This window comes from Styela clava, chromosome 8, assembly GCF_964204865.1.
Source record: "Styela clava chromosome 8, kaStyClav1.hap1.2, whole genome shotgun sequence".
Classification (NCBI taxonomy): Eukaryota; Metazoa; Chordata; class Ascidiacea; order Stolidobranchia; family Styelidae; genus Styela; species Styela clava.
In genome coordinates, this window is record NC_135257.1 from 18,373,287 (window position 1) to 18,391,606 (window position 18,320).

The 18,320-nt window shown below is 35.4% G+C and overlaps 3 protein-coding genes across 3 annotated transcripts; all 3 read right to left on the reverse strand.

The window, feature by feature from the left end:
- Nucleotides 1-430: 430 nt before the first annotated feature.
- LOC120346479 (thiopurine S-methyltransferase-like) lies at nucleotides 431-1,126 on the reverse strand. Its single transcript, XM_078115641.1, has one exon. The coding sequence runs from the start codon at nucleotides 1,124-1,126 to the stop codon at nucleotides 431-433; it is 696 nt and encodes a 231-aa protein (XP_077971767.1).
- A 945-nt stretch (nucleotides 1,127-2,071) lies between these two features.
- Nucleotides 2,072-2,785, reverse strand: LOC120345631 (thiopurine S-methyltransferase-like). Its single transcript, XM_039415160.2, has one exon. It carries the CDS (start codon nucleotides 2,783-2,785, stop codon nucleotides 2,072-2,074), a length of 714 nt encoding a protein of 237 aa, XP_039271094.2.
- Nucleotides 2,786-4,146: 1,361 nt separating this feature from the next.
- Nucleotides 4,147-8,768, reverse strand: LOC120346477 (F-box/LRR-repeat protein 6-like). The gene is made up of 2 exons (XM_039416228.2): nucleotides 6,639-8,768; nucleotides 4,147-6,153 (listed from the first exon to the last, which is right to left on the reverse strand). The coding sequence occupies exons 1-2, from the start codon at nucleotides 7,252-7,254 to the stop codon at nucleotides 5,408-5,410; spliced, it is 1,362 nt and encodes a 453-aa protein (XP_039272162.2). The 5' UTR covers nucleotides 7,255-8,768; the 3' UTR covers nucleotides 4,147-5,407.
- Between the last annotated feature and the right edge of the window lie 9,552 nt (nucleotides 8,769-18,320).

The window sequence follows — 18,320 nt, forward strand, 5'->3', positions numbered from 1 at the left end:
TGTCCAAAAAGTTTCTCCCGATTTTATAGTATCAACAAATAAAAATTTCTTTGTCTTTGTATATTAATCGATCTTATTGTGCTTGTAGTTCTCATTTATTTTATTTATAAAATAAGATTTATTTTGAATTAAAATTGGTATTACTATAAAATACACCGACATTATTTGGACAAAAACGTGAATAAATTTGATTTTAATAAGAAATAGACGTACACCTTTTGATTGGCTGCACTACCCTTCCCACAATCAAAACAACAAACATTAATTTTACTTAATAAATCAGAATGATACTACAGAATGTTGACTAATTTATGTTCTTTAATAAATTAACATGTTAATCAGAAACCAGGATTAAAAGTAAAGTTGTAAGTTGTTCAACACTTCATGACTCTCTATATTATATCTGATTCACAATGGTCAATTTAAAACTTTATTTCATTGAAAGAAGACAATAGGGAAGAGTCATAATCATATCTCCTGCATTGAAAACGGGATGTGCGAGCATGGTCATTGTATCAACAACTTTAATTTCACATTTTGACCCAAAAGTGCTTTGTAAATTTTCTAAGGTTATGCAATGTGGAGGTCCACCGTATCTCGACGTGTCATAAGTGAAAGTCTCCATCAATATTTTCGCCTCTGGTTTCATCAGTTGTAAAATAATATCAGCATATTTCTGCTGAGTAGGGATATTGATTGCGACATAACTTCCACGATCCCAAATGCCATCAAATTGGCCACAGACATCTGGGTTCAAATTAAACATATCACCTCTGTAAATAGTGATATTTTTCTCGTTGCATTTGTACTGCACCAAAGGCTGATTTACAACATCCATTTTCTTGTAGGTCAAATTGTTGTCTTTGAAAAACCCTTCAACTCCGATTTCTGAGAACTCCAATCCAACAACTTCAAGCCCTTTATCAGCTAGAAATATCATGTCCAGAGTTTTTCCGCACAGCGGAACAAAAACGCGGCCTGTTTCACCATCGGCAAATAAGCAGTCGAAGTGTTTCACCAGCATAGGCGCGTATTGTGTCCTATGAAAAGGTGGGTTTTCATCTTCATTCCATATCCACTCTGTAGGAGCGAGTTCTCCCTTCTGCATCTCTTTTGATTCTGACATTTTAAATATAACTAATAATTAACTGTTCTATCTGTTTTAAAATAAGCATCAACATATTCATAGTATTATTACAGAAAATATATGCATATTTTTTTGTCTTACGAATAAGATATTTTTTTATTGATCAGGAGGTAAAAGTAAACAATATTTTAGCGATTATTATATACAATATTAATTTATACTAAAATTAATCATAAAATTGATCAGATTCTTGAAATGAGCAGTTGTTTGCTCAAAGTAGGTATAATATTGACTTGCAGCACATAGAAGCAGACAATTTTAAAGATTTATATGACCACAACAAAGTCAGAAATTTCTAAAAATGGAAGAAGCAATTATTGACATAAAATCTGATCTAAATAGAATGTTGATACTGATAAATTGCACAAATAGTGATATGTAAAAAAAAATGATTCATTATACAGCTCAGAGTCACTGTTAAACTACAATAAAGCTAATAGTTGAGGCGGCTGTTCAGAACAAATAAAACTTGTGGAACTCATACACACTCATATGTGGAAAAATTGAAGGTGATCTACAGGGTGTCCAAAAAGTTCTGCCCGATTAGATAGCATTACCAATTGCAAATTTGAATAAATTTTGCTGAATGATAAATGGGGGCTACAATATTGAACATCTATAACATCACGTTAGAAACAGGTTGACTATAAATCTTTTTTAAAATTAAAAAAAATAACATTTGATTATAAAGACTTTATAATCAGACAAAACTTTTTGGACACCCTGTATTATGGCCAGAACAATATCATTCTAAATAGATAGAGCAAAATCTGTCAAACACACTCTACTAATTTCTGTGCTAGATTGCAATAAAGTTGTATCAAACAAATTATGCTTCATGTCAAAAAGATGGCCAAATATTTCGGAACGGAAGAAATTAAACTTCCATTGATAATCTCCATGCCTAAGTTCAGGACTGTACTTTTACAGCGAACCTTTAACTTTTGGCTCGAGTAAATATATATTAATTGTCCAATCCATTTTCAAATTCGGTATTGGAGGTGTAGATTCTCTTGTTTCAAGCAATTCATAAGAGTATCTTTTTCCTAAAGTTTCTTTCAAAGAATCTTCAGATAAGTAGTGTGGTGGACCAGCATACTTTGTGCCATCATAATAAGCCCCCTGTAGAAGATATTTTGACATGTTTTTCATTAATTTGAACATGATTTCTGCATATTCCAACCTCTGGCCCATATTTATAGCAATAAAACTTCCACGATCCCAAAATGCATCAAACTGTCCACAAATTTCTGGTTTCAACTTGAAAAAATCTCCGCGGTAAAGTGTTATGGCTTTATCCAGACATTTGTAAACAACAAATGGTTCATTTTCCAAATCATACTTCGTAAATTTCAAGTTATTTTCTGCAAAAAATGATTCCACTGCAACTTCTGAAAACTCTAAACCAACAACATCATGTCCTAAATCAGCAAAATAAATGAGATCCAATGATTTACCACAGAGTGGAATGAATATCCGTCCAGTTTTGCCCTCGCTAAAAAGGCGGTTGTAAAATTTTTTGACAGTGGAATGGACCTCTTGCACATGAAAAGGCGGATCCTTCTGGCCAGACTTCCAAAAATAATCGTCCCAACCATTTGTTGTAAGGTTGGTTCTTGATTCCTCATTGCTTGACATTCTGCATCAAATAAAAGCGAAGAAACCACTGCTGTGATAAAGCGTTCAAGATCAATTCAATTGAGACAGGTTACAGTAATCTGCTCAGCTTAACCTGATGGTAGAATTTGTTTTCTTTTTCCTAGTATTATTAATAAACGAGCATTATTTATATCCATATTGTAAGAGCATCAGTTCAGTTGTAAATCCCATATTCATCATCGCCAGATGTTCGATATTGTACATTTAAATATAATTTCATAAAAATAATGAAAAATAAATAAATAGCAGTATAGCAACTGGTTCACCTAATTGCACATGATAGCTATTGAATAAAGGTTACTCCTGTAGTATTGTATGACCAGGTTAGGGCCGGGCCATAATTTCATTCCGATTTTCCTTATTTTAGTTCTATTACGAGTTCAGGGACTGTCTGTGTAAGCCAAGTGAATTTCCCCCTGCCATAGGTTTCAGTCTCTTCACACAACTTGATGTAGAGTAGGCAAACAGAATTAGTTACCGCCATATTGGTACACATATTTGTGGAGCGCCAAATAAAGTATTTATACATAATTTTTTTATAAATTGGGTTCCCTTGTAAAATTATAGGATGCCCAGATGCCTTTTGGGTTGACAAATGGGGATCAAAAGTTAGGATTGGTTCACAAAAGGGCAGAAATTACTATAAACATTCCACAAATTTTGAAAACAGCTGAAATTTTATATGATAAAATTGTCAACTCGCTAACAATAAAAAGAATGGCTTTTTTGCAGCTTTGTAATGGAATGGAATATAGTTAAAGTAGCCCATGCATTAATATTTTCGCAAATCACTTAAAGATGTTAAAACGCCGAGAACTACTATTCAATGTATGGCCATGCATTTATATAGTGCAATATTATAAGACGTTGGTTTCCAAACGGGGGCATGTGGCCCCCTAAAAGGGCCATAACCACGGCCTCTTATCCAGTTACCCGTCCACGTTAGGTATGGGATCACTTAGCCTGTTATTTGTTCCAGATGACGAGATTTGGAGGTGGAGAAAGCTGTAACCGATAAGCGGTTACATGAACCACCCTACGTCAGCGAGGAGTCCAGCAATCCTCTCGCACATAATTATCTCCAACAGGATTCGAACCAGCAAACCCACGCAGGCATCAGGACCTGACTCAGTAAATGAAACAGCGTGAAAGATATTTGTTTTTGTGGCGAATCTGCTTGATATCCCTATGATAATGTGGTGAAACCAAAGGTTAGTTCATACCAATCAACAGTTTCTGTAACCTCCCATCTTTACTTCACATGATGCAATACAATTATTTATATCCAATATTTTTAAGGCAACGTTTACCACACTAGAAGTTATAAAGTACTACTAAACCTGTGGAAAAGAGAAACAATTTGATAGAAGAAAAGGAATTAATCATGGAGAAAACACTTCACACAGTGGATTGCTAAAAACAGACGAAAGATGATTTTTGAAGAAAATATATATTGGCAGTTGGCACTAATATTTCCAAACTTGAAAAAGCATTTGCTGAAGATTGTATGAGGAACAAGTTTGAGGTCAAGTTCTGACACGGGAGACGGCAAAATAAAACCCTCAAGCCACTGTCTAGCCTGCGAAACCTATTTATGTGGCTCTTAATAATAAAGACTTGGTAATTGGTATACAAGCTAGAGGTTCATCAAAACAAACGGCGCTATTGTACAAAAAAACGCCCAGGTACTAGTTACAATAGCATTGTGGATCAAATTTGGATTGGGTCAAAAATAACACGATTCTGTAAAATCAGTCATAAAAAGATCGCACCCGGGAATCATCTTGCAGATGAGCAGCACTTGGAAGCTGAACTTCGAGTTGGTAAAAACTAACAAGTTTTTCGATGGCCGCCATCGCATCACTAAAATTTAAAGTTTTGCCCCATTGCGATAACAATCGGTAGCTGGACGCCTCTGTTTTGATTGATACAAAATAAAGTAAATACCTTTACATTGGTATAAGTTAAATATAAAAATAAAGTATAAATAATAAATGAACATTGGTAAAAAGATGTGAGTAATCTCATTATAAGTAATACTGGACACTCACAAAAATGCCTAAATTCTAATATCATGTTCATAAATAAATCAAGGTAGTTGAGATGCAGTGGCAGGATTGATAAATACTATCCAATGATTACTAAGGATTTAAAATTTACCACTTTGTCACATCTTGCAATAATCATGATTGGTGTAAAATAGCATGTGTTAGAATCTGGTGTACATCTCATGACATATCTATTGAAATAGAAACAGCAATACAAGAGGCCTAGATATTTCAAGATCCTCATTACTTTGGATGAACTTAAGCCATTGTTAATACCCTATTGTGTTTTTCTGTCTTGCCAAATCGAGTTTATGAAATGTCCTACAGTCTCTCCACACAAACGTGAATTGTTCCTGCCTCAATATGCAAAGCAATGCTTAGAAAATGAATAACCTTTGCAGGCCATTACTCTGGAAGCCTTTTTCAGATTTTGTAGATAAGTTGCCATCCATTTTTTTGTCTGCAAAACACTGGTCTAAAGACTTGAGTGAGGTGTAGAAAATGTGAGGAAGACAGCCATATTGACAGCCCGAACAAGGACTTGCATTTAAAATCAAGATGCTAAAGTCTCTGATGCATTTGCATCAAGCAGTCGTGCTTTTAACAAGGGCATTTCTTTTTTCTTCCATCTTCTTCTGCAACCTCTTGGAAGATAACGACAAACATCCAAATTAAATTCTTGGATGTTTGAAAAACAGGTCAGCATTTCTAAAACCATTCCTGAGATGTTGGTATGGCACATGGAAAGAATAGAAATTGATTGCCAATACAGAATATCTGCACAGGAACATAGTCGTGCATTCAAATTATCATAATAATCGAGATGAATTTCTTTTAAGGATCCACTCAGATGAAGCAATAGAGCAGATAGACTTGATCCATAGAATCCTGATATGTCAAGAACTTCGATTTTAAGACAGTTCTCCAGAGAGGGGATCAAGCAGGCGACATCCATTCTACGATTACTCAAATTGACGTTCCTTATATTGCGACTTTTTGACATCATTAAAGCAAGCATTTGATTATCTGGTTCGTTAGCAGTACAATATTCATTAATGGATAAATCCAAATCTTCTAGCTCTGGAAATTCAACTTCCAGACAGCCTCTGGTATCCAAATGCATGTTCGTTAAGTGTAGCACCCTCAAATGTTTTAAACTTTTTATATTGGATATGTTGAAAGATCGTCCACATTCAATTTTAAGAATGTTAAGATTCCTCAAGTGGATGAGCGAAATTTGTATATCACGTGGAAATTCGGGATTGAATAATTCAAGATGTGTTAGTTGTTCGCCAGCTCCTAGAAAAATTGATTTAATCAAAAACCTTTAATAATGGAGTTACACGAAGATGGTTCAAATACAGGCGAAATATGTGGAAATTAAACAGGATATCTGAGCTGATTTACATATTTAAAATAAGATAAGACGGTCCAATCACATGGCGACACACAGCCTCTCGTCCGGTTACGAGTTCATGTCGGGTATGGAATTAGTTAGACAGTTATTTTGTTTATGGATGCATGGACTTGATGATGGATGAACCTGTAACCGACCAGTAGTCATGTGAACTACCCCCTGTGGTGGCGAGGAGCCTAGCAATCCTCTCGCACATAAAGTTTCCCCCTGTGAATTTGAACCTACAAGTCCTGAAATCCATGCATGGTAATCAGAGATGTGGTGGCGAGTGTAAAGGTATCCCTAACGCTTAGCGCGATGCGCCATGCCATCTTATTAGTATATATGTATGATAAAAAAACATACAAAAACAAAAAAATCGCAAGACCTGACAAAATTTTTCTGATATCAGATGTAGGAATTGATGTGTGAGATATACAAAGTTGTTGGAGCGATGACGAATGTCGATCTGCTACAGTTTGTAGGCAATTCTTTGTTGAGATTGAACCACATCTTTGAATTGAAAGTATTAGTATCTTTCTTGCATAATTCAAAACTGTTTTTATAAGAACTGGAGCAATCATGGTAAACCCACTGCATGTTAAACTTTCCACAGAACTAAAGTGAGCTTCTGCCATTAATTCAAATGACTTTATGTTCTTTTTGAATGCTTGTTGACTTTTCACCAAATATGGAGCGAAATGTAAATCTGACCATAAAAATGGTATATTAGCAGTATTTCTCCAATGTCTGCAAACCTTAGATAATCTTAGAAGGCAGGGTAACATTCCTGTATCCTGCTTTACTAGATATTCAAATATTTGTGCCAAAACTTCTGCAGGCAAATATGCCCATTCACTTTGGACTTGTTTTACATGTTTATGACATAATTGTGTTTCTCCAGTCTCAGGCTGTGATACAATCTCCCTCAAGTTCTTTCGTCTTTTTTTCAGTGGTGGCATTTCATTGTTGTTTTCATCTAGCTGGATCTTTGTTTTATTCATGACTGTTGTGGTAGTATGATAGGTAGGAAAAATAAAACCTAATAACCCGTAAAACGAGAATATCGATCGGAGACCGAAGACTTATCGATCTTAGATCGGTAATTAGTTAATAACTCGCTAATTATACGACATAATTAACCCAAAATCTATAGGCTTCTGGTAGGTAAGATGCATGCACATGCAAAATTTGGAACAGATTCAACCACGCGTTCGTGAGATATCGCGTTCATCTAACAGACACACAGACAGACAGACATACATACAGACAAATACCATACAGATCTTAAGATCGATAAGTAATCAGTTAGGACAGGATTTAAACATTTATCTCAGGGGCTGGGGGGAGCGGAAATCCAATAAATTGGCAATTCACCGAAGAAAATTTTTTTACAGAGGCATTCAAGAGTTTTTAGCATAAAACGCATTGGAGTACAACTTCAAACTAAATTTTAAGCAAAACTAAAGGTGATAAACGTATGCTTTCTTGCGCTTCAATGTACTTTCTGCCTAAACGTTTACATAACACACGTAAAATTCCAATCAATTGTTTACTTCAGGAGTGTGCAAAGTGCGGCCCGTGGGCCAAATGCGGCCCGCAAGGGAAAATTGTGCGGCCCGCGGAGACAACTGGAGAGCATTTAAAAAAATTAATATTAAAAAATACAGAAACTAAATGAGTTTTGGTTACAGCTTATTAATTGTTTTTGTCTAAATCTAACCCAGAATAGGGTTTGACAGCAAATTATTTGGAAATGAATCTTGGCGTATTTTACTGAAAACATCTCAACCAAGATAACTTTCCACATTTCAAAAGGTTTCAAATATGGCACTTTTTTGTAACTCACTTTTTTCTAAAATGGGTGTCATATCGAATTGCTGGCACTTCTATTTAAGCAAATTTGGGTAAAAGTATTCGGATATGACAAGATATTTGAATTACAGTTTTAAGAAATTCATGCGTTTAAACTCATCATTTCTGCAAGGACCCCCAATGATGACATGAGATCAACAACAAAAAGACTCGATTTTGGGCCTGCAACTAATAGAAAGCCTGTGTTAAATGAAGGTGCGGCCCGCTGTATTACCCGATTATTGATAATTGGCCCGTCTGCGAAAAAGGTTGCACACCCCTGGTTTACTTCATCACTATTGTCTATTGCTGTATTGAGCTACGCAAAAATCCATTTACTGCGTAGTGAAAATACACAGCGATTACAGACTTTTTTTTTTTTGCCAAATAAATTCCAATGCCAAACAGAATTTTTGTATTAATATTTTGGAATCGAATCATTTTAAATACGGTAGGCTACATAGTTTTTGTTTCCATGTTTTTGTTTTATCAATTTAAATAAATCCCATCCCCGCAATATATATCAATAGTACAGTAGTAGAGTAAAATCCAAATAAATACAAAATTCATACCCTTACCATTATATCATTAATTTAAGGTAATATAATCCATAGCCTACGGTATATGTCCAAAGAAGTTGAGTTATTCTACATGTAATCCACTCAGCAGTTATATATAATTTTAATTTACAGATAATCAGTTTATTTTAGTTAGCATGAAAAATGGAATAAAAATACAAAAATTACACAGGGAATATGGAAAAAACCACGCTTTTGTATTGGGTTTTTCCTATTCACCACCTCTGACCTATACCGGTAGTCCATACACCATCTTCTTATGAAAATGATGTACCGATAATACAATTTCAATAATTTTCACAGTATGGTGTTGCATATCGCTGCTTGGCTTGCCTAACGTTTTCAAAATTCACTACCAATACCTTCGGACAACCACTAGGTTTAAAATACAGTTTACAAAATGAAGAAGTGCAATAAATTGTCATCGCTAATTTATTGACAGTTATTATGCATGGACGTATTCCCGACCCTTGACCCCAGAAAAATAAAATCGCTAAGACGTTTGGATTGCATTTTGCTGAAATCGCCGATTATTTTCGTCAGCGTGACGTGTTATTTAGGTGGTAAACATCTTTATTTCGGTGTTTATTTTCCCTAAATCAGAAATTCTCTTCAACAGATGTTTTGTGCCGCGAAGACGATGATAATTACTTTTTTGTTCTCGCACGGAACCATGACACCTATCAGAAAAATGAGTTATTGGACACATACCGTGTTTCCCCGAAAATAAGACCTAGCCTGAATTTTATAAATGATTATAATACAAGCTCTCCCCTTAAACTAAGACCTAGCCAATACCGCGATTTTTTTGACCTAGTCGATATCAAGAAATGTATCCTACACGTTTTAAATGATTAATCCAAAACGCTTGAGAGAGGAAAACGTTGTATTTATAAGTAAACGGTTATCGGTTTTCATATTTTAAATATTTAAAAATTTCGTTATTCTCTACTATGTATTTTTGTTTTTTTAAATGAAAATATAAGACATCCCTCGAAAATAAGCCCTGGTGGTATTTTTCGAAGGAAAATTGAAATAAGACCCGGTTTTATTTTCGGGGAAACACGGTGATGGACGTTTTGATATTGGACACGTCAGTGTACATAACGATCGTTTCAATATTATGTTGTTGTTCTTGTTATTAGTATTCTTCTCTTTCGTCGTGATGAAATCGCTTTTCTTTACGAATACTGGACCGATTGCTTTGAAATTTTCAGTGGGTGAAGATTAATTTTTTTTTGCCAGAAGGCTATTACTTTTACTTATTTCAAAAATTTCTGTGGACTACAAGAGATTCGTTTTTTATATGTCAGATTAAAAATTAGCGACACTTTGTGACGTGTTGATATATTTGAGCACAGCTCTCTTGTTATGTTGTTGTTGTTGTTCTTGGACATAGAATTTTATCGTTGTGAAAACCGTTATGCTTATGCTTCAATATATGTATTTTTTCTCTTTTTATTGATAAAAACATCACATTTATAAAGACTCTAGGCCACAAATACAATTTCACTTCAAAAAAACGAGCTTATAATAGTTTTCCACTTCTCCTTACAGTTTATCATTTTCAGTTGCAATAGTTTTTTCACAGTTAATAATATTTTTTTTATCATATATGAAAATTGACAAAATTGAGGCCTTTCATTACGAAGTTTACATTTGTATTTATAATATCTGGCACCTAATAAAACACAATTTATACCTTGTTTTTTTTACCCTACCCTCAATAAAAATTTCTCGGATCTTCTGAAGTATGCGCACTAAGATGGCGCACAACCTGAACTCAGGTTGTGTACCAGGTTAGAGTTCAGGTTATGCAACATCTTGGTGCGCATACTTCGGGAGAACCAATTTCTCTATGTGTCAAATTAAACCTTTCGTTAGTTTTGTTGTTTCTCAACAACTAATACATTTGTTGTGATTTGCTTGCCCACATACCCACTAACTTATCAAACTGCTCGTTCGCTGACTACAACATGTAACACGCACGTTTTGTGACCCTCGCTAGTTTAAGATTGTCTTGGCAAGTTCAGAAACAAGTAGTTTTAAAGTTTTTACAATTCAGATAGAAAATTGGTCATGTTTGAAGACAAAATTTAGTACGAAAACCTAATTATTGATGAAAAAAAAAAATATGGCCGTGGTTGGTAGTTATGGTTCTGGAACAATGCTGGAATCGTTTGGTTTGCATTGCTTTGGTAATTTTGGGGAAGTATTTTATTTTCCTTATGCTGCTAAGAGGTCGTACAATACATAGTGGATTGCCTACAGCAGTTAATTTAGACAACTGAATTGCACCCTAACACCTGGCCTACATGCATTTAGGCACATAATGATTAGAATCAAAAAAATATTTTTAAACTATTTTTAAATTTTGTAGAACATTTGCGTCATTTGCTGAAAATCACTAAAAGGGTCTTGTATCTTGCACAAGTATTGGAAGCATTATATTAAAATACACCCTGGTATTCGAATGCGCCAGGAAGAAACACCTGCGTTACATGCAGGGACGTGTCAAACTTTTTTGCCACCCGGGCGAGTTTCTCATTGTAATGCCCCTCATACCTAACTTCAAAAATAATAAGAGGGTAAAACAAATTATAGATGTTGTTATACACGAGTGTGAATCAATCAAAAATCAATTAAGAGTGAAATATTTGTAATATTATTATTTCAATCATCTAACTAAGCAACAAACTCACCTATAAATCGTGCTTTCCTGGGCGGCTGCCCCCACCCTGCCCCTGGTTATATGTTACACGCAACTTCAGAAATGGCCCTTTCCCAATCCGATATTTCAAAGTTGTTTTTGATGATAATTTAATGTCTCATCTTGCAGAACACTTCAAGTTGTATTTAGAGCGAAAAGTCGGACTTAGTTTGAAAGTTTGACAAAATGTGGAGTGGGTGGAATTGCATAAAACTCTTGGCGTTTATGCTTGAAAGCAAAGTATGAGTTGGAAAAATAAAAATATATATTATGGCGGTAATAAACCTTGTTATGCACTTAATTTTTAGCATTGTGAAATGTGAATAGGGTTGGCATTTCAAATCGAATAGTAAATGTTTGTAATCGGACAGACGAAAATTTGGAATCGCCGCCATCTTTTTTTGTTCACTAAAGATCTACGTCGGTCCTTGCGAGTGATTTATTGATGAAACAGATTTCTTATTCTGTGTGAACACAAAACTAACTGGCTGAATGATGAAGTGTATGTTTTCGGCAATTCAATAAAAAAGTCGCATTCAATTACCAATCTTTCAAGTAATCGAGATTTGATTAGAAAAATATTCGATTTAATTCTAAAACCACTAGGTATTTGAAAATGCCCAGCTCGAATTGCTAACAAACGTTCATGAAATTATGATAAATCTGCTAGGCAACCGAATAGAGGATTCGTATATTAGCGCGTATATCCAATGGTTTAACATATGAGCCAAGTTTAACACAAATACATTTATGTGCCACAGTGAAGATCAGTATCTGAAAATATTTACATGGACGATGTTCGGAGAGTTTAGCAAACATCGAATGTGTATATTTTTTGATATGCTGTCGTCCATGCATCGATTTTGAACTACGTGATAGTGCGGGTAATCGTTAGGAGAATCAATTGTATAAAATCGTTATCAATGTCCCCATTTTCTCCAGACTATCCAATAGATCTCAATCTAGCGATATTTGGACATTTCATATCAATAAAAAAATTAGTAGAAGCGGATTTTTTTCGCTATGTGGACAAGTTTAGCAAACATTTATGATCGAAAAAGAGAAAAAATTGGTTTGAAATGTTTTTACATAAACTGGAAAAGTGAGTTTTTTTCGAGACTCAGAGAACATATAGTCAATTTCGTTGTAAAGTTGATCAATGATAGTGTTCAATATTAGTAGTTTTATTGCAGTAATGAGGATTTTAAGAAATTCACTAATCACCTTTCTTTCATGACGTTGTTTCGAACAACGTTACAGAACTCGATGATGACGTCATCAATACGTCATCATTTCAATATATATGCTATTGACATCGTAAATACCCCATTTCAATACAAAAATAATTTTTTCTTTGTAAGCAAAAAAGTCATGAATGAAAGGCTTAAGGTTCAACCCGTACTCAAAAATTAGTTTTGCTCTGAATTTTCAGTGATTAAAGATTGAATTTTGCTACCGTGTGGCGGTTCCGCGGACGCATACCAGCCGATTCCGTGCTCAGCGAACGTCGTTGGACCTGGTAATTAGCAGAAGTGGGAAGTTTTTTTATGGGAAGCGGTGGAATGTGGGACCTGATCTGGTAATACAGAAGTGACTCGGATAAGTTGATATTTGAATTCACGTTAAAACTGAATCTCGAAGAATGGATCATCGTAACAGGACCTTTAAAAGCTACGCTGTATGCAGAGTTGTTTCTGAGATTTGGTCGAGTTGTCCGTGTAGTGTAGCTGAGTTGTTCGGCTTCTCATTTTCGGGGAGTTGATGATAAAATATTTAGTTTTGCCTCCGTGTCCACATATTTGAGCACGGCTCTTTTGTTTTATACTCATCAGCGACGAAATGCCAAAGATAGAATAAAGGAGTGAATCCGCAACACAAAATTTCTCGATTGAAAACGGAATTATAAAATACTCAAAACTATTAACGTAAAACACCATGCGTTTTGTGTTAGGATAACCCGCGATAGATTAAAAATGCTTTTTTAGACATTGCCAATCTCCTATATTCCTTGTGCATGCGGTACACCTTTGGTGTTTTAAAAAACCATCGACTGGAAATGAATTTTACTCTATGAGATCTTATCGCAGACTTGGGAATTTTTCTAACGGTAATATCTTCATTAATTAAAAATAATCGAGAGGCAGCATCGCGATGGAGCGGAGTAAGAGTTCCAGGGACAGCCTAAATTGGCATCATTTGCAATGATATGGATCAAAACAAGATATGATCGGTCACTTTCCCACACATTTTTAAATATGCCCGTATTATTCATGTATTGAATATTTTATCAACAGAAAAATCATAACATATCCGTTGAAAAAGTCGGCTTTTCAACGAGTGGCGTTATGTCGACGATTGTCTCAGAAACCGTACCGCATGTATTACGAGGCGAAGGATATATATTTGTTACAATTACTTGACTTCTAGATATATTTTTTTCGAATCGAATCTCGAATCAAAAATCTTCGAATAGAATCTTTCCGAATCTGAATCCGTTAAGCTTTTGTTTCATCGAATGCATGGGTTTGCCTAAAGTCACAAAAATCTAGAAGAAATAAACTTGACAATGAAATATCAACACACAAACGTGGCAAAGATGGCAAAGTTTTTTCAGTGAATGAGCCACACATATATTCCCATCACGATAAAAAATATGTAGGCCATAGACATCACCAATATCTGCATTGATGAAAAACTGAGGTTACAATTTATCTGCGAGCCTTACAATACTGGATTATTATTGTGTAGATTTGCGCTTTCATACACATGCAGTAATTGTATCAGGACTGAGGCCATTTGATGAAATTCATATGTGAAAATGTTTTCAGGGTTCATGTCATAGACATAGTAACAGCACTGCTTTCCGTAGTCCCACACCGGTAGATATGACTATGGTATTTCATTCATTGTTACATTGAATTAAAACCCAGTTTAGCCCAGTTTCCTGGAGCCATTTTGTATGGCCTCTTTTGAATTTTTTCATTATCGTCAATCATAAGACCCAAAAACGTCACTCATGGCTTTTTAAAGGCGTATGCTAAAGTGCATTTCCGCGAGATGACGCTCATGCGCGAGTATCCAATATGAATTTACATTTGCTGATGATTTGGCTGCGGGACTAACTACTTATCCTTTTTCTATGATTTTGTGCCGGCGGATCCGTAATCATATATTGCAAGGATGCTGTAGCAAGAGTAATGACAACTATCCTAAGTGATTCAAGAATCTTGCTGCACACTAACACAAATATATTTCTCGCCTGAATCACTTAGGTAAATTTACATTGGGGACCTTATGTCAAAAATTTGTAAAAAACAACCTTGAACTTGTGTGTTAATCGCATCTGGTAGAGCAGGGGTCACCAAACTTTTTTGAATGCGGGCCGGGTATGACTCAAACTGTGTTGAAACGGGCCGGACAAATATTTTTGTCAATGCAATACAATAAATTCACAAAAATTGGGAAATCCATTCAATTTATTCAACAATATATATTCTACATTTCTGAAGACTTGAATATTAAATTCTATATATATCGCAGAATATAGATCGAGAACATCCTAGGAAAACAAATACACAAGATTTCTATATATATATAGACGACAATCCTGAGTTTAGCTGTTATAAAAACGTTGCACGACTACGGACTGCCTGCTGTAGCATGGAATTCCATGAAATTTCGACATAATTTAGATAAAATAAACAACTATTATCTGGTATTTGATTTTTATTCATTAGCGCATAAATTTCCCAACATTAGGAGCTTTTAAAATTTCGCTCACGTTATACGTGGTGCAAATTAATGATATTGTCTATGGACACCAATAAAATTTATGTGGACGTGTGTATTTCTTTCCCAATTTGATACATGATACTTACCAATTTTTATGCAGTTTGTACAATCAGAACATCGTTCAATTTTACCCATAATGAACCACTGTCAAAATCATGCACAACTCCAGCGTTTATTTGCAACGAACTTTCGGCGGTGTCAAGACCGTTGCCAGAATAAAATCCTGAAATAGTCTCAATATTCCATAGATGTGACGCAGATTGAAAGATTAGTGATTGATATGTTTTTTTTTCATATTTATAACAGTTCTTATCAAAAAAGTTTTTATAAACTGGATATCGTTTTCTTATTTTCACTCCGATCTATCCACTGGCGCAGTTTTCATTCAAATCGGATGAACTTTATTTTTTTTTTGTAACTTACCTACATGAATATCCGCATTTAAGCAGTACAAAAATTAGTGTGCACATTCGACGTTCATTTTAGCACGAAGACGTAAACAGTTTCGGCGAGTGCATCTTTCGCAGAAAACGTTGCCTCCCGGTAGAAAATTTTAGCCTATTTTGTCACAGCTATTTCTTAGACTAATTTTTCATTACTACTATTAAAACTACAACTCCTAAAGAGGCAAATGATGATTGACTTATTCGATTCATACTCAAATTTCTCAAACACAACCAGAAACTAACGAATAGCATTCAGAATCGCAAAAACGAAGTATTTTTTACAACCACGACTGAAAATCTGTCAGGGTGACGAAAGTGTCTGAGCGGATGCGAAAAGGCCCATTATTACGTCATTTTTTTGCATCTTGCTGATTGGCCGATGTTACGAAATAAACAAGGAAGACGATGGTCGAGAAAATTTTTCTTGGAAAAATATTTGGCCACTTTTGTGTGTTATTGCGGGCCGGATAAGATGACGACGCGGGCCGGATCCGGCCGGCGGGCCGTAGTTTGGTGACCCCTGTGGTAGAGGGTTAAGTACTAATTAAAGGCATTTAATTCAAATTTGATCGTTTTCTTGTGTTATTTCCCAGCAAAACAATACCAAAACCATTATCATAGCTAAAATAGTTACCGGTGTAACAGCCGTTCTTTGTTACCTGGACGACAGCAACTGCACACTAGATATTTTTTAACAGTTCAATAACGCGGTCTTTCAAACCCCAAGTTTGTATCCTCAATCCAGAATCACACAACTCGGAGTTTAATTTTAAGTTTAATTTTATCTTTTTCTTGTGGTATTTTTCGACAAAACAGTTCGATAGCCATTATCCTGGCTAAAATAGTTACCGGCAATCACAATTGTATTCACGGAATTTGCAAATTCGACACTTCACTTGACTTATATATAACGTTCGCCCTAATTATCACTGCATATAGGCTTCGAAAAGCATCGAATGTAATAATTGTCGATCAGAATAGGGGCAGCAAGTCGTAAACAACCCAAAAAGTGCCGTTACACGTCACAGTGGCATTGACGAGCAATAATTGGTCGACTCTGAATCTCGATCAAACGTGGGCATTGGAGCTAAAGTAAGACGACATTCGCATATTATTCTTGGTCTGGTATGAAATCTGGCGCGTGTTAACTTGTAACGTGTACAAGTTGCCATTCCTCATGCATCATCTACTCCCACCTGTTCGTTATGACATTAGCTGGAAATAACTCGAAATATTTTATTCCGCACTCGTATCGCACTAACAAAATAAAAAGAAAATACTATATTTTTTTCAATGTAACTGCTGGAAGAAGAAACGTACACTTTGAATAATTTTTACATGGAATTCCATGACAACAATTCTTACGGTATTTTCCGCTAAAAATTACTCAAATTGCATTATAAAAATTACAGGACAATCCCGTTTTTACATCCCAAATTGCAGGGAATTCCCAGTAATATTTATCTGAATTTCCAAGTTGATTTCACCTTAATTTCAAGTGAAACGGACCTGCTTTTCCCTGTAGAAAGTGCAGAACTTGCATGTATACCTGACACGGATGCCGTGTAAAATGCGTGATAGAATTTCCCTGTATCTGCAATTACAGTGAATTTTGTGGCAGCAGTTCGAACTTGGAATTCCGTGTATCGCCTAAGTAATTCCCAATTTTATCACAGATAAACGAAACCAAACTTAGAGAAGTTTATTCTCAAACAGGAATCAACATAAAATTGAACATAAAAAACACAGGCTTAGCCTGCGTGCCACAACTTTCAATATGTTTTTTAATGCGATTAAAGGATTGAGACGATTTGATGAAATTCATATGTGAAAATAAGCTCGGGGAACAGTTCGACTGTGCCGTTATGTCGTAAACATAGTAACATCACTGCTTTCCGTAGTCCCACACCGGTATATATAACTGTGATATTCCATTCATTCTTATATTGAATTAAAACCCAATCTAGCCTAGTTTCCTGGGGCCATTTTGTATAGGCTCTTCCAAATTTTTTCATGATCGTAAACCATAAGGCCCTAAGGCCTAAAACGTCATTCATGGCATTTTAAAAGCGTATGTTGGAGAGCTCTTCCGCGAGATGACGCACATGTGCGAGTATCCAATATAAATGTACATATGTGACCCTATGTCCAAAAAAATTTATAAAAAAACAACCTTTAACTTGAGTGTTATCGCATCTGGTAGAAGGTTAAGTACTAATTATGGGCAATTCATTTCGATTTGATCGTTTTCTTGTTTTCCAACAAAACAATACCACAACCATTATCATAGCAAAAAATAGTTACCGGCAATTTCATAATTGTATTTGCGGAATTTGCAAATTCAATACTACACTTGACGTAGTAATAACACGCCACAGCGACACTGGGAAATGCTTTTACATTTTATTCTCATTTACAATTTCACCAACCCACCACCGCGCATGGTAGAGGAAATATTTCACATTTCTGAAAACATAACGGTCTCCGGTCAACGTTCCTTCACGTTCAGACAGAGATTAGTCTGAATAGATTGAAATTTTATGACAAGCGATGGATAGATACACGGGGTTCGCGAATCCGTTCTTGGAATACCGTAGTATCAGCGAATCCGTTCTTGTTTTGGACGTCAGACAACCCCAGAGAAGGGTTAACCGTGTACCCATGCAGCTGACAGTAGCGTTGAAATTGGC